The sequence below is a fragment of the Eumetopias jubatus genome, unplaced genomic scaffold (assembly GCF_037043125.1).
Source record: "Eumetopias jubatus isolate StellerSeaLion01/CBP00866 unplaced genomic scaffold, mEumJub1_p1.0 scaffold_4, whole genome shotgun sequence".
Taxonomy (NCBI): domain Eukaryota; kingdom Metazoa; phylum Chordata; class Mammalia; order Carnivora; family Otariidae; genus Eumetopias; species Eumetopias jubatus.
In genome coordinates this window covers 177,646,690-177,660,448 of record NW_028274810.1, presented here as the reverse complement: position 1 = coordinate 177,660,448, position 13,759 = coordinate 177,646,690, and the positions used below count along the sequence as shown (strand labels likewise).

Here is a 13,759-nt window from a genome sequence, read left to right as displayed (position 1 = left end):
CAGGTGTTCTGTCTGTAGTTCTGACAGTGAACAGGAATGTTGTTTACATTTCCTGTAAGCAGAATTCTCCCCTTGTTAGGAATATGTTAGAGTAGGGCAGGCAGGAACTGGGTTTTCTCTCTCTCGTACTGGAAAGTTCTCAGCAGTGCTGGTTGCCCATTGTTCCTTCCCATGCTGCTATGGAAGTGTGTCAGTAGAATTTATGACTGAGCCTGTTTCTAACATCACTTTTGAAATTCTTCAACAAGATATTGCTTTTTTCAAGTTGGGCAGTATCAAACAATGCTTCATGTACTTACGAAAGAGAGAAAAAATGAGTTAAATTCCAAAGATGTTTAAGATTTCGGACATTTTTCCTACGTGAATTAGTTCTTTATTAGGTTGTTGATTTAATTAGCATTCGCCAAAAAGGCTTTCCTGTTTTGATTGGTGAAGCATTCTTTTAAACTGGTTATTTTAATCAGACGCGCAAAATCTGTTAGGAACTGTTTGAATAAAATGCAGAGCAGTAGGTAGAACATACCTGGTGCTGTAAACACAGGATGCTGATGGATGGGCTTTTCTCCCTACGGGCTCTCGTCCTGTCTTGTCCCAGAAGAGGGGAAGGCAAGGGTGAAGCCTGCATGGATATTTTGAACTTTGTTCCGTTAAAGTAATTTTCAGTTTTGGCCAGTTTGGGGGAAAGTTTTCGGTTTCTTCTGATGAGTATAGTCATCGTCTAGCAACTGTCCATCCAGCTAGAATCTCTCTGAGTGGTCACGTGGGCTCTGGGTCCATCCCCAGGGTCTGGCACCTGCTGGGGAATCATGACCTGTGATCAGACCTCTCAGCCGGCGGCGCAGACTGGGGACATGGTGGGCCCAGAGCCATGAGTGAAATCGGCCTTCTTGGAGAATGAAAGCTTTTATTCTGACCTCTTTCTGACTCTTGTATATTCCTGCCATTAAACGTAATGGAGTCATGAATTTATTACACTGTTTGCAAGCTTGCTTTCCACTGTCATTATGGACGCTCCCTCGTTGGAACATCGTTGTGGACAGGTTCTCGTTTGACCCCTCTGTTGCTGTTACATAGTGGTATGTGGGCCGTAAATATCTAATTTGTATGAAATGGCTGATTTTGGTATTTGTATAATCCTCTAGTCAGTTTGACTAAGTTGAGCTTTTCACAGCCCTCGGTGCCGCGGCTGCCCCTCTGATTACCCTGCTCAGGGGAATAAGGTTGAGGGCGGGCTGCTGGGAACCAGAGCATCTCCAGGGCGTTCGTTCAGCAGATGGGCTGCTCGGCTGTAGTCCTACATCTGCTAGCCTGCTGTGGCAGCTGCTGTTGCTTCATGTTGTGTTCTTTTGTTCTGTTCCGTCCAAGAATGGAGCGCTAGGAAGTGTAGTGAATGGATTAATTTAAGGTTAAGGTTAGTGTTTTGCTTGCTTTCTAAGTAACCGATCATAATAATGCTTCTGGTAGAAGCTAATGAGTTTCTCTGAAAGTGAACTAGATTTATAAAACACAGCTCAGTGAGGGGGCTAGATTAGTATTGTTGATGGAAACCAAATTCAAATGCGTAAAATACTGGCAGTTTTTATCATTTGTTCCTAATTCTTTGTTTTCTTCCCCCTTCCTCCCCCCCCCCACCTCCCACTCTCTTCTAGGACCTCTATCCAGACTTTGCCTGACACTGCAGGGTCCAAGAGAATTAAAGAAATACGGAATGACATGAAGAAGATTAGTTAAGGATTATAGGCTTTGAGGACAAACACCTCAGTGAGGTGAAGCACAGACAAGCTCCTGAGCTGTAGTTTGGAGGAGCCGTGTGTTGGAAGAAGATGGCGGATCCAGGAATGATGAGTCTTTTTGGCGAGGATGGGAATATTTTCAGTGAAGGCCTTGAAGGCCTTGGAGAATGTGGTTACCCTGAAAATCCGGTGAACCCCATGGGTCAGCAAATGCCGATAGACCAAGGCTTTGCCTCCTTGCAGCCATCCCTTCATCATCCCTCCACTAATCAAAATCAAACAAAGCTGACCCATTTCGACCACTATAATCAGTACGAACAACAAAAGATGCATCTGATGGATCAGCCAAACAGGATGATGAGCAGCGCCCCTGGGAACGGGCTCGCGTCTCCTCACTCGCAGTATCACGCCCCTCCTGTCCCTCAGGTCCCCCATGGTGGCAGTGGCGGCACTCAGATGGGCGTCTACCCTGGCCTGCAGAACGAAAGGCACGGGCAGTCTTTCGTGGACAGCGGCTCCATGTGGGGCCCCCGGGCTGTGCAGGTGCCGGACCAGATACGGGCCCCCTACCAGCAGCAGCCCCAGCCCCAGCCACCCCAGCCTGCTCCATCGGGGCCCCCCACGCAGGGCCACCCTCAGCACATGCAGCAGATGGGCAGTTACATGGCACGTGGGGATTTTTCCATGCAGCAGCATGGTCAGCCACAGCAGAGGATGAGCCAGTTTTCCCAAGGCCAGGAGGGCCTCAATCAGGCCAGTCCTTTCATTGCCACGTCAGGCCCCGGCCACTTGTCCCACGTGCCCCCGCAGAGTCCCAGCATGGCGCCTTCCTTGCGTCATTCGGTGCAGCAGTTCCACCACCACCCCACTACTGGTCTCCACGGAGAATCCGTTGCCCACAGTCCCAGATTCTCCCCTAATCCTCCTCAGCAAGGGGCTGTGAGGCCACAGACCCTTACCTTTAGTTCTCGGAGCCAGACCGTCCCCTCACCTACTATAAACAACTCAGGGCAGTATTCTCGATATCCTTACAGTAACCTAAATCAGGGATTAGTTAACAATACAGGGATGAATCAAAATTTAGGCCTTACAAATAATACTCCAATGAATCAGTCCGTACCAAGATACCCCAGTGCTGTAGGATTCCCATCGAACAGTGGTCAAGGACTAATGCACCAGCAGCCCATCCACCCCAGCGGCTCACTTAACCAAATGAACACACAAACTATGCATCCTTCACAGCCTCAGGGAACTTACGCCTCTCCACCTCCCATGTCACCCATGAAAGCGATGAGTAATCCGGCAGGCACCCCTCCTCCGCAGGTCAGGCCCGGAAGTGCTGGGATGCCAATGGAAGTTGGCAGTTATCCAAATATGCCCCACCCTCAGCCGTCTCACCAGCCCCCTGGTGCCATGGGAATCGGACAGAGGAACATGGGCCCCCGAAACATGCAGCCGTCTCGTCCGTTCATGGGCATGTCCTCAGCACCGAGGGAGTTGGCCGGGCACATGAGACCAAATGGTTGTCCTGGTGTTGGCCTTGCAGATCCCCAAGCCATCCAGGAACGACTGCTGCCTGGCCAACAGCATCCTGGTCAGCAGCCGTCTTTCCAGCAGTTGCCAACCTGCCCTCCGATGCAGCCCCACCCGGGCTTGCACCACCAGTCGTCACCCCCACACCCGCATCACCAGCCTTGGGCACAGCTCCACCCATCACCCCAGAACACCCCGCAGAAAGTGCCTGTGCCTCAGGTAAGGGGACTCGGATCCTGCTGGCCTCACAGTAGAAAGTGCAACACGGTAAACTTTTCTAATCGATTTGTCCTTTGAATTTCTCGGAAAGCTGTTTCGTTAGGAGTTCCTTAATTTTTATCTTGTAAGCTACACCGGAATCTCGCTTTTTTTCTATGAGTCTCTCACTTACTGGCTTATGCGTTTATTCACCAATTCAGAACAGTCTCGAATCCTCTGTCCCAGGGATTGCGGTAGGTGCTGTCGACGTGTCATGGATAACTAACGCCGGGGCCCTGCCTGCAAGAGTTGTCACTGTGTCAGTGCCAACAGGGACAGGGACATTGGACTCTTGTTCTTTGTCTTTCTCTCTCTGGTTTAAAAACACCGAAACGTGGTTTCCAGCAGAGTTTTCCATGTTTGTGGCAGTCCCTCCCACCTCTTTTAGAAAATTACGATTTTTTTTCCCCTTGGGAAGCTTCAAAATGTGTTCTTCTGTAATATTTATTTTACCAGCTATTGGATGCTAGTGTGAACTTAAGTTGCTAAGTGTAGAAAATCATAGTCAACGTTAATCTGCAGAAAGCATTTGGTCTCTGAGATTTGGGTACCCGGCGCCACAACAGGAGTCTTCCTTTTTGTAAGCTGCAATTTTTGTTAATTTTATAAGCAGACATTTAAGTTTCAAGCTCTTGTATTCACAGAGATGTCCTTCCATTATAAGCGTTGGTGTTTGTGCCCTCGGTCTAGGAAAAATACATTAATATTTATATATGTACAGATTATTCTGAGTGCTATTCAAAAATAGGTATTGATCTTTCACCATGGTTGCCACTTGAGTTTGGATGGCACAGGAGGCGATTTTAGAGCTGTTCTTAATGAACCTAGAATCGGTGAGGGTAAACATGACCAATGTGTGGAAAAGAAGCCCACTGAAAGACTACACGTGGTTATGTGACAGGTGTCCGGAGACCGGAAATACCTGGGGATGTGGGTGCTTGGCATTTGGCTAAGACTTAGCCAGGGACAGTGAGCTGAGGACGGCATTTCTGGTTTGGGGATGACTCGGTAAATGACTCGGGGGCGTGGGACCTCGAGCTTGCCATGGGGCATGCCAGATGGCGGAGGTCTTGCGTTGTTTTAAGGAATTCAGACTTTGGTGGGGGAGCTTGGGATATTGATGAGACAGTCCACGGAAGCCTGGGAGACCAGAAATTGAACTGCCATCCTGTGGTCCAGGCCCATAAGGACAGTTTGGACCGGGGACTGGGGAGTAGAAACAGAAGGGATTAAAGCAATGTGAATGTAGAAAGGTTTGGTCAGGAAACAAATCTGTGTGGGGTAGCCCAGGTGGAGAGGCATTTAGAACAGAGACTCCGAAGCCTCAGCCCTGGTGGGCGCAGGAGAGTGGAGATCAGGAAAATCTCCTGGGGGCCCAGGACACAAGGATACATAGGGGCTTGGGGGAAGCTGCCGCCAGAGGTCTGGCACACTGGGATATTCTCAGCAGGACCCCTGAGGTCAGTGGGCGCTGCCCAGGAGAGAGCTGTTCCCTGTCTCCTCTGGGAGCAGACGTCCAACCTGTAGCCCGTGGGAAGAGGCTTGTGAGCCCTGTGGTTCCCGGGCCAAGTGAAGGGGGAGGTGAGAAAGCCAGTCTGACAAGAGGCTGGGAGCAGAGGGCCTTGGGGAAAACAAGTGCAAACGAGTCAGTGGAGAAGATCAAACCCTGCTCATTTGTTTTTCCTTGTATCAATCTCAAGGCAAGATGCCCCTCTTCAGAACTGACTGAAAGTGCTGTCCCTGTGGCCAGCCAACCTGGGTGGTGTCTAGGGCAGAAATGAATGTGACTTAGTTTCCAGGATTTATTCTTTTCTGGTTTCTCGGAAAGCGTCTTATTGGACGAGGGACGTTTCCAGAGCAGTGATTCTGACTTCTCCTTGTTCCAGCATCTTCTCACTCCGCTGGAGGACAAGCACAGCTTGAAGGAGATACCCTGTGGTGGTAATACGATCTCTGGATGGGAATTGTTGATCTCCTCCAGCTTTCCCTAGTTTGAAGAGCACAAAACATCTCAATAGCCACTTCAGAGGACGGATGGGAGTACGTGGCGTTCGAGTCACTTGACACTGGAGGGTTTCGTATGTGCTAGACTCTGGGGGACACGAGGTGTAGTTCCCTTTTTTTCCAGCGCCATATTCTTGAGTACGCCATTATAGACAGACTCAGAACTGTTTTAGGGATGTATGTGAACAAGTACGTTTAAGGGATTTTTATTTAAGTTCAGTTGCCCTTAAAAATTTTTTGTTTGTGGTATTTGCCTTCTTATTTCTGCTTAACTTTGCATCCTCTTCAGATTTTGAAGTACTCAGTTCTGAAAATAATACTAGGGAGGTGCAAAATCTTATGAAGAGATTCTGACTCTTATAGTCAGAAAAGTGTTCGAATTTCAGCTCTGCTTCTTATTAGCTTGCTGATCTCAGACAAGTTAACCTCTCTGAACCTCAGATTCTTCATCAGTAAAATAGGAGAGAGAGTACCTATCACAAAGGGTGTTGAAATTAGTATATACCAAGTACCTAGTATGTTGCCAGCTGGTGGTGTGTACTCATGTTCATTCTCCTCCAGGCTGTAGTTCTGGTCTCCTCCAGTACAGACCTTCATAATTATGTCATCTTACATGTAAATACAATGTAAAACTACTTTTATTTTTAAGGAACAGGTTAAATATGATTAAATATAGCCTTAGTTATGAAACTGAATTTAATTAAGTTTGATTTGTGCAAATATTTCCCCTCCTTTAGCCCATATTCACAGGTGTGATGAGGATAATGATGTGGGTAATTCAAAATGCTATCACATAATCCTAAAAACCTCTCTCTCCCCCTGTGAATGACTCACGTTCTACTCTAGCAAGTATATCTATCTAATTATGTTTTGCTTTAGAACTACTAAAATTATTTTGCATTTCACATATGATAGAATGGTGGTTCAAAACCATGCTGTGTAGCAGGGAAACCGCCAGATCAGGTTGAAATATTGACGTGATTTGCTGAATTATCGCATTCAGATAGGCCTGTTGGCTTTTTTATCTTGATTTTTTTCACTTTTTAAAAATGTAAGTTATGCTTTTTAAATGTCTCGTGGGCTCTGAACAGATGTTTTCTAAGTTATATGACACACAGAAGTATCTTTAAAGATAAGTTTAACTTTATTGTTGAAGAGTCAGCCAAGGAAAATGTTAGAAAAGCCAGAGTTCATTGGGCCATGATGTTCATTGTGGAGTGTGGACACATTCTTTGGTGCTAGCTCCAGACTATCCTGATCATTTGATAAAGTTTACAGGGGAAGAAAAAAACCTAGCATATATTTCTTTTTAGTGGATGATAAGGGAGGATATCAGTTCCTGAACCTTTTCATTTCAGACCCATTTACATGCTTAAAAATTGAGGACTCCAAAGATCTTTCGTGTACGTGGGTTATATGTGTTGATATTTATTGTCTTAGAACCTTATTTATTTGTTGATAATTTAAAAATTATAAGCTGGGGCAGCTTAGTAGGAAGAGTGTGTGACTCTTGATTTCAGGGTTGTGAGTTCGAGTCCCACATGGGATGTAGAGATTACTTAAAAACAGATAAATAAACTTTAAAAATAATAAGCCATTATGTATTAACATCAGTAACATTTTTAAATGAAAAATAACTGTTTTCCAAAACAAAAAAAAAGTTAAAGACATTGTTTTACATTTTCTCAAATGTTGGATTCTAACCTCTGCCACTGCATAGAGTCTGCATGCAAGTTATGAGCCTTTGCAAAAGTCCATTTACGTTTGTTTAGAGAGAATGAGAGTGAGAGGCCGATTACCTCTCACAGACTCGAGAGCCCCAGCCCCACTCTCAGAGCCACCAGCATGAAGAGAAGCGTGCAGGCTTTGGAGTCTGCAGCTTTTGAGTGGAAGTATCATCAACCACTGGCCCCATGACCTTGGGCGGGTGACTCAAACCACCTGGCCTCAATTTTTTTCCTCTCTAAAATGAGGGTAGACTGGGGCGCCTGTGTGGCTCAGTCGGTTGAGTGTCCAACTCTTGATTTCAGTTCAGGTCATGATCTCAGGGTCATGGGATCCAGCCCTGTGTCGGACTCTGCGTGCAGCTTCGAGTCTGCTTGAGATTCTCTCCCCCCGCCCCACTCGCTCTCTTGCTCTCACTGTAAAATAAATAAGTAAATAAATAAACTCTTTTAAAAAAGTAAAATGAGCGTAGATTTACCTCCCTGGTTAGAGGCATAGCAAGACTAGCAGTAATATCTTTTAATATTTAACATGGTTGTCAGATACATGGTGGGGACTCAAAAATGTAGTATTATCATTGGGCCAGTGCTCAGAATTGCTTGTTGCAAAGTTTAAAAAATAACTTAAAACACTTATTTCAATGTTAACTATAGTCAGAGTTGTTTGCCTTTGTTTCTGTGGTTTTAGGGACCAGTACCAGATACTGAGGCTCCTATAATACTATCCTTTGGGAGAGATAGAAACAGCTTGTTTGGGGTGGTGGTGGAGGGCTGGGAGCGGTGGGTGGATGGTGTAGGCAAGCATCTGCCATGGAAAGCACACCACAGGAATAAGCACTGTGTGCTTTGGAAGTAGCTCCCAATCCACTCTTGGTGGGGGTGCAGTTGGGGGTCTGGGAGGGTGAGCTGGGGGAAGTGATGGCTTCACTGAGATGTGAGGGATCAGTCCAGGTTGAGGGGAGGCTGGGTGAAAGGGGGAGGGGGAAGAGTATAAGGTTTAGGAAATAATGAGCGTAAATAACGGGAGCTCCTAATGCCCCAGTGTTACTGAGGTGTAGGGGCTGGGGTGTGGGAGAGGAAGCTGTGTGGTCTCCTTGTGGGCAGGTTCTGTGTCCATGGGGTGCACTGGGAGGTTTTTGGCAGGGACACGGCACCATTGGGGTGCTCTGCAGCACCGTCAGGGGTGGGAAGAGAGCAGAGAATGGAATGTTTATCAGTGCATGGTGGCTGTGGGTGAGAACCACCTAGAAGGAGAGTACAGAACATCGTTCTGTTCATTTGAAGAGTTTATCTAAAAAAGACTGGTTAAGTGGATTGTCTTTCAAGTTATAGGCAGATCCCTGAGTTTCTGAATAAGTTCTGCTACTGCATAAGACATAGGTATCTCTGTCCACAGATTTGGCTTGGGGCGGGGGGGCAACTTCTGGTGGAATTTAGAATCTGCAATGTTGTATCTTTAGAATAATTGTATTTTGAATAATTTGTACCCTTTTCATTAATGGGGGCCTAAAATACTGTCATGATCAAGGAAGCAGAAGCAGAAGAAATTTTTAAAGGACCTCTAAGATTGAGGAGATGGGTAATAATTTCTGTCTTAGTTTTTCCCCAGAAGATTAAAAAAAAAAGAAAAACACCTAGAAGAAGAATCAGTGGTTGTAACTTTCCCAGTTCTCTGTCTTTCCATGACATCTTATAAATATCTTTAAAAAACAGCCTTTCTGGGAAAACCTTTTCCTGGTTAATTTCAAGTAGAGTGCCTATTCTGCTGAAATTCTCTCAGTTCACCCAGTAAATACAGAATTCCAGACATGAGCAGAGTAATTTGGCAACTACTAAATAAATTTTATGGAAAATGTGGCCATGCATCTCAAGCTTCACTTATGCAAATTGTGATCAGAAGTAGAGAAAGGGGCCTTTTTAATAGAGAGTAGATGTATCTCTTTGAATATTATTCTTGACAAAGTTATGCTTTCATACCCCCATAGAAGTCTAGTGGAGATGGGGAAAACAAAATATATCTAAGGGGAAAACCCAGCTTTGACCTCAGTGGCATTCAGGGGCTGTTCTAAGTGTAGCCGCGTTCAGAGAACAGGCAGCCATAGTGAAGACCTTGGTGGAACAGGCTGCCCCACCATGCTTCACAGAGGGAGGGTCGCCGCTTTGCCCATGTGCTGGTGGCCTGTTGGTTCTTTCTTCATGATACGTTGGTTACAGCAAGCCACCCGTCCTTGACTGCCCTTGACTTTACTGGTCGATCTGGTGCTCTCAGCAGCCTGTTGTTGGGTGAAGACTGTTAGGTATTTCTTCTGTTGCAATTTGTATATGCTGCAGCTTAATGAGAACCTCCCGGCGTCTTCCCTCAGCATAGCTGCTTTATCCCAGAGGTCAGAGATTCGGTGGGTTAAAATGGAAAATACCAAGTGTAGAGTTAAAGCACAGGAAAAAATTTTGCCCTATCTGTCCTTTCACCCCACTGTCTGAAAGCATGAAGTGAGCCGCATACTAAACGGTAGCCTTGTCTCCTAGTGGCTTTTATTTTGTAAAAGAGTATTGTTTTCTGTAAGTGTAAAAAATATTGTGTAGGCAACAAGGAGTTAGTTTTTTAAATTACTTTTGAAGCCTGGATATTAACCATCGGCTAAGTGTCCTAAGCAGCCTATGAATTTTCTAGACCTTTAAGAAGTCACTTTTAGGTACTGCATTTTAGGCTCGTATCTTGTTGTTTTCGTTCAACTCCATTAAAGAAATGTTATATTGAGTGTTATGTGCTAAGCACTCTATGAAGGACAGAGATTGGTGATGTGGGAGAAGGCAGGGAGGAGATAAAAGGCCTTCACTGAGATGGACGCGGAATGTTGTTATTTAGGTATATCTTCTGGTTGTCATTTCTTCAGGAACCAACTATATTCTAGACCAGTGCTGTCCAGTTGAAATGTAGTGGGAGTTGTGGATGTAAGCCACATGTGTTATTTTAAATTTTCTCATAGTCACATTAAAAAAAAAGCTAGTAAAATTAATTTTAGTAATATGTTTAATTAACCCAATATATCTTAAGATATTATTCCAGTACAAAATCAGTATAAAATTACTAATTAGATATTTTACACAAGTACTTGAAATCTAGTGTGTGTTTTACACACATTTCTCATTGCAGTTGATCTGTACTTGTGTCGCCATCGAAGGCAAACCAGGAGCCCAGTGTGGCTGGTGGCTGCCGTATTGAAGAGTACAGGGCTGGACTCTTTCAGTGCTGGTTGCTTCAAATTCTTTTTGAAAACAACTCGGAGTATAAATAAGTCTGTGCACATATAAATGAATTTTAAACTGTTGAATTATGACGGTAAACTTCACCGCAGCTGTTAGCACCCTCATTGTGACGTTGGGAAAGTAGTAGCATTTTTTAACTCATGTAGTGTTGTGTGCGTGTGTGCATGTGTAGTATCCTCATCAGATCGTGAAAAGTTAGATCACTGAAGTGAAATTTCATTTGTTCGGATTTCAAAGAATGCTGTCTGAATGTCTTTCTACTTTCTTGTAGGAAGAAGTAGTGAGTTTCTCTGAAAGTGGATTATAACTATTTCCAAGACTTTAGTTTCAAGTGGTTTTTGGATACTTGTAGTAGTTAATGCCGCCCCCCGCCCCAAACTCAGGATCTCCCTTTGCCTCTCCATCACTAATGCTTATTTATGAAATTGGCTCTCCAAGGTTAAGGGAGTAAGCCCTCATCTTCATTCCTAGGCATGCCTCCCTTCCTTTTCCTCTCACCTTTTTCTTCTCTGCTGCTCTTTTCTTCTTCATCTTAACAATCACTCAGAAAGGCCATTTCTGGCACTGCAGAGCAATAGTTAGCTGGGGAAGGAAAATTGGGAAGTGGGTCAGGGGGACAATTAGGGGAAAAGCATTGCTAGACCTAACTTGAAGAATTTACCTTAATCTTGACATCTTAATATTATTCTTCATTTGCTGTAGTTACAGCTGTCAATCTATCAGTAGTCTCTAAGTAACCACGGAGAGAGGGCCCTCATTCTTCCTTTGTTACTGAATGTAGTTCCTTTATCAGCGAAGGAAGTCAGCAGCAAACTTGTGCTTTTGCCTTGCAAAACTTCAGTAGGTGATGGTGCATCACCGTGAGTGAGGTTTCACTTTTTTTTTTGCTTAGTGTGAGAAATGTAGGAGAGCCTTCTAGGGACTGGGGCATGACACTAGGAGTGGTGCCAGTGGAGAAGTTAAAGGAAGCTGGGAAAATGCCAAGAAGTTAGCACCATTTAAAAAAGTTAAAAGTCAACATAGATATAGAGACACTTGTTATCCTGCTTGCTTTTTTCCTGGTTTGATTGGATAGTGAGAGAGATGGCCAGGTAAGGCCGGAAGGCATTTCCTTCTGTCTTATTTTAAAGAATTTATGTATGTATGTATGTATGTATGTATGTATGTATGTATGTATGTATTCGAGAGGGAGGGAGGGAAAGCGGGTGCATGAGCAAACAGAGGTGGGGGCGCGGCAGAAGGAGAGGAACAAGCAAGCAGGCTCCTTGCTGAGTGCAGAGCCCATTGTGGGGCTCAATCTCAATCTCACAACTTTGAGATTATGACCTGAGCCTGAACGAAGAGTCGAACACTTAACTGAGCCACCCAGGCGCCCCTCCCTATGTCTTATTTTAATGATTGCATTAAAATCACCACCCAGACAGTTATTTAAAGGAAACATGCCATTTTGATTCCCCTTTATGAAGAGCATATTATCCGTTCTGCTTTATAGTGTGTTTAGCCTGTTCTCCACTGTTTTCTGTGTTTAATTCTGAGTAATTCTTACCACCGATTTCAGGAGAATTCTTAGACTTTAATGCTAACTGTGAAGGCAAAAAAAAAAAAATTGTTTTAATTTGAAATAAGGTGTTAATGTTGAGAGCTATGTTGTTTGTTTTGGGCATGGGCAGAGAGTTGGAGGGTATCGAGCACGTAGTGATGTTGGAAGCCTTGCTGAGAGTTTCTTGAATGGTGTTCTACCTTAGCATGTGCCCTTCCTGTCTCTTCCTCGGCAGGCTGGAGCAGGTTTGCAGCTCTGGGGTAGGAATCCCTCCCTCAGCCATTGGGTGGGCTGTGGAGTCTCCGCTTCTTGCTTATCAGGAAGAGCTGGGAACACGGCAGGGTGGATTTCTCAGCTAGTGAATAGGCAAGGACTTTTAGATGACCCTTTCCCCGGAACTTTTTTTGAAGTTGTATTTCTGAACTTTTTAATGAAGGGGCCATGCATGGACTTGAAGTTCTTATTGAATATAGGAATATTTGAAAGTGAAGTACAGTTTTTAGATCATGCTTCTTCGTGGACTCTTAACAGCTTGAACGTTCTCTTTAACTTAAAAAAGCAATCATATAAAATTGTGGGATTAGTCAATTATGATGTGTTTGTTTTCACTGTTAATGTTACAGCCACCTCAAAATGTCAGTGTGAAGAGATGGCTAACCTTTAATACCACTGTGGAAGTTGACAGAAATGGACAGTGGGGACTAATGGAGAATTTTCCTCAGTCTTGACATTTTAATGTTACTCTCCATTCTCTGTATTCATAGCTGTAAATCTACAGATAATCTGTCAGTAACCACAGGCAGAAGTGGAACTGGGGCAATCACCAAGTAGGATGTGCTGACGTTGCTTTAAATTGGTCCATTACTAAGCTAAACTCCATTTCTGGCTGCTCAAATATTGCAAGGACGTTTTCACAAAGAGCCGTTGAAATGCATGGAGGCATACTGTGGATTAAAGGAGACAAGTGAGAGTTCTTTAGGGAAAAAGTTTGATGATTTAGAAGGAGTTAAGTAGTAGTTCATTTTTATCAACTTTTCCTCTGGATGCTTTCCCCTTTCACTTTAGCTGTATTCCCCTAAACAGTGGGGCCTGTTAAGGGAGCATACACATCCCCCATGCTGGGTGCTCCGCGTCTTATATAGCCCGACCTCTGATTCAATCAGCTGTTCCTCTTACTCTGAAACAGTGGTAGCAGACAACTGAGGGAAAGAAATACTCCAGAGCCTGATTTTGGAAAAGGGCTGTCCTTAGAAGCTGAGCTTAAAGCTCTCAGCTTTAGTGTTTGCAAGAAAGTGAAAAGCCAGTATTTACATATAAATAAGTTCTCTAAGCTAGGGTATCATTGGTGAAGGGAAAAAGCAAAACAGAACAAAAAACTAAGAGACCAGGCAGTCATAGGGCAAAAAAAAGGCCAGATTGTAAGATCAGTTTTAATAAGTTTCCCTCATTGAAGACTTAAGTGAGAATCCCCCCCTTTTTAAAAAAGATTTATTTATTTGGGGGGCTGTGTCTTTGTGAGGGGATCGGCAAAGGGAGAGGGAGAGAGAATCCCAAGCAGACTCCTAGCCGAGTGCTGAGCCTGACACGGGACCTGACCCCATGACCCCAAGGTCACGACCCCAGCTGAAACCAAGAGTTGGAACCTCCACTGACTGGGCCACCCAGGTGCCCTTTGAGTGAGAATCTTTTTAATGCCATGC

General features: G+C 44.6%; 1 protein-coding gene across 2 annotated transcripts in view; it reads left to right on the top strand.

The window, feature by feature from the left end:
- The window catches only part of CHD7 (chromodomain helicase DNA binding protein 7), a 184,621-nt gene that overhangs the window by 58,945 nt on the left and 111,917 nt on the right, over window positions 1–13,759 (top strand). For both annotated transcript variants that reach the window (XM_028108815.2, XM_028108792.2), the window contains exon 2: window positions 1,650–3,485. In XM_028108815.2, the coding sequence (XP_027964616.2) occupies window positions 1,824–3,485 (1,662 nt within the window). In that variant the 5' untranslated portion in view covers window positions 1,650–1,823. The remainder of the gene's footprint in view (window positions 1–1,649; window positions 3,486–13,759) is intronic.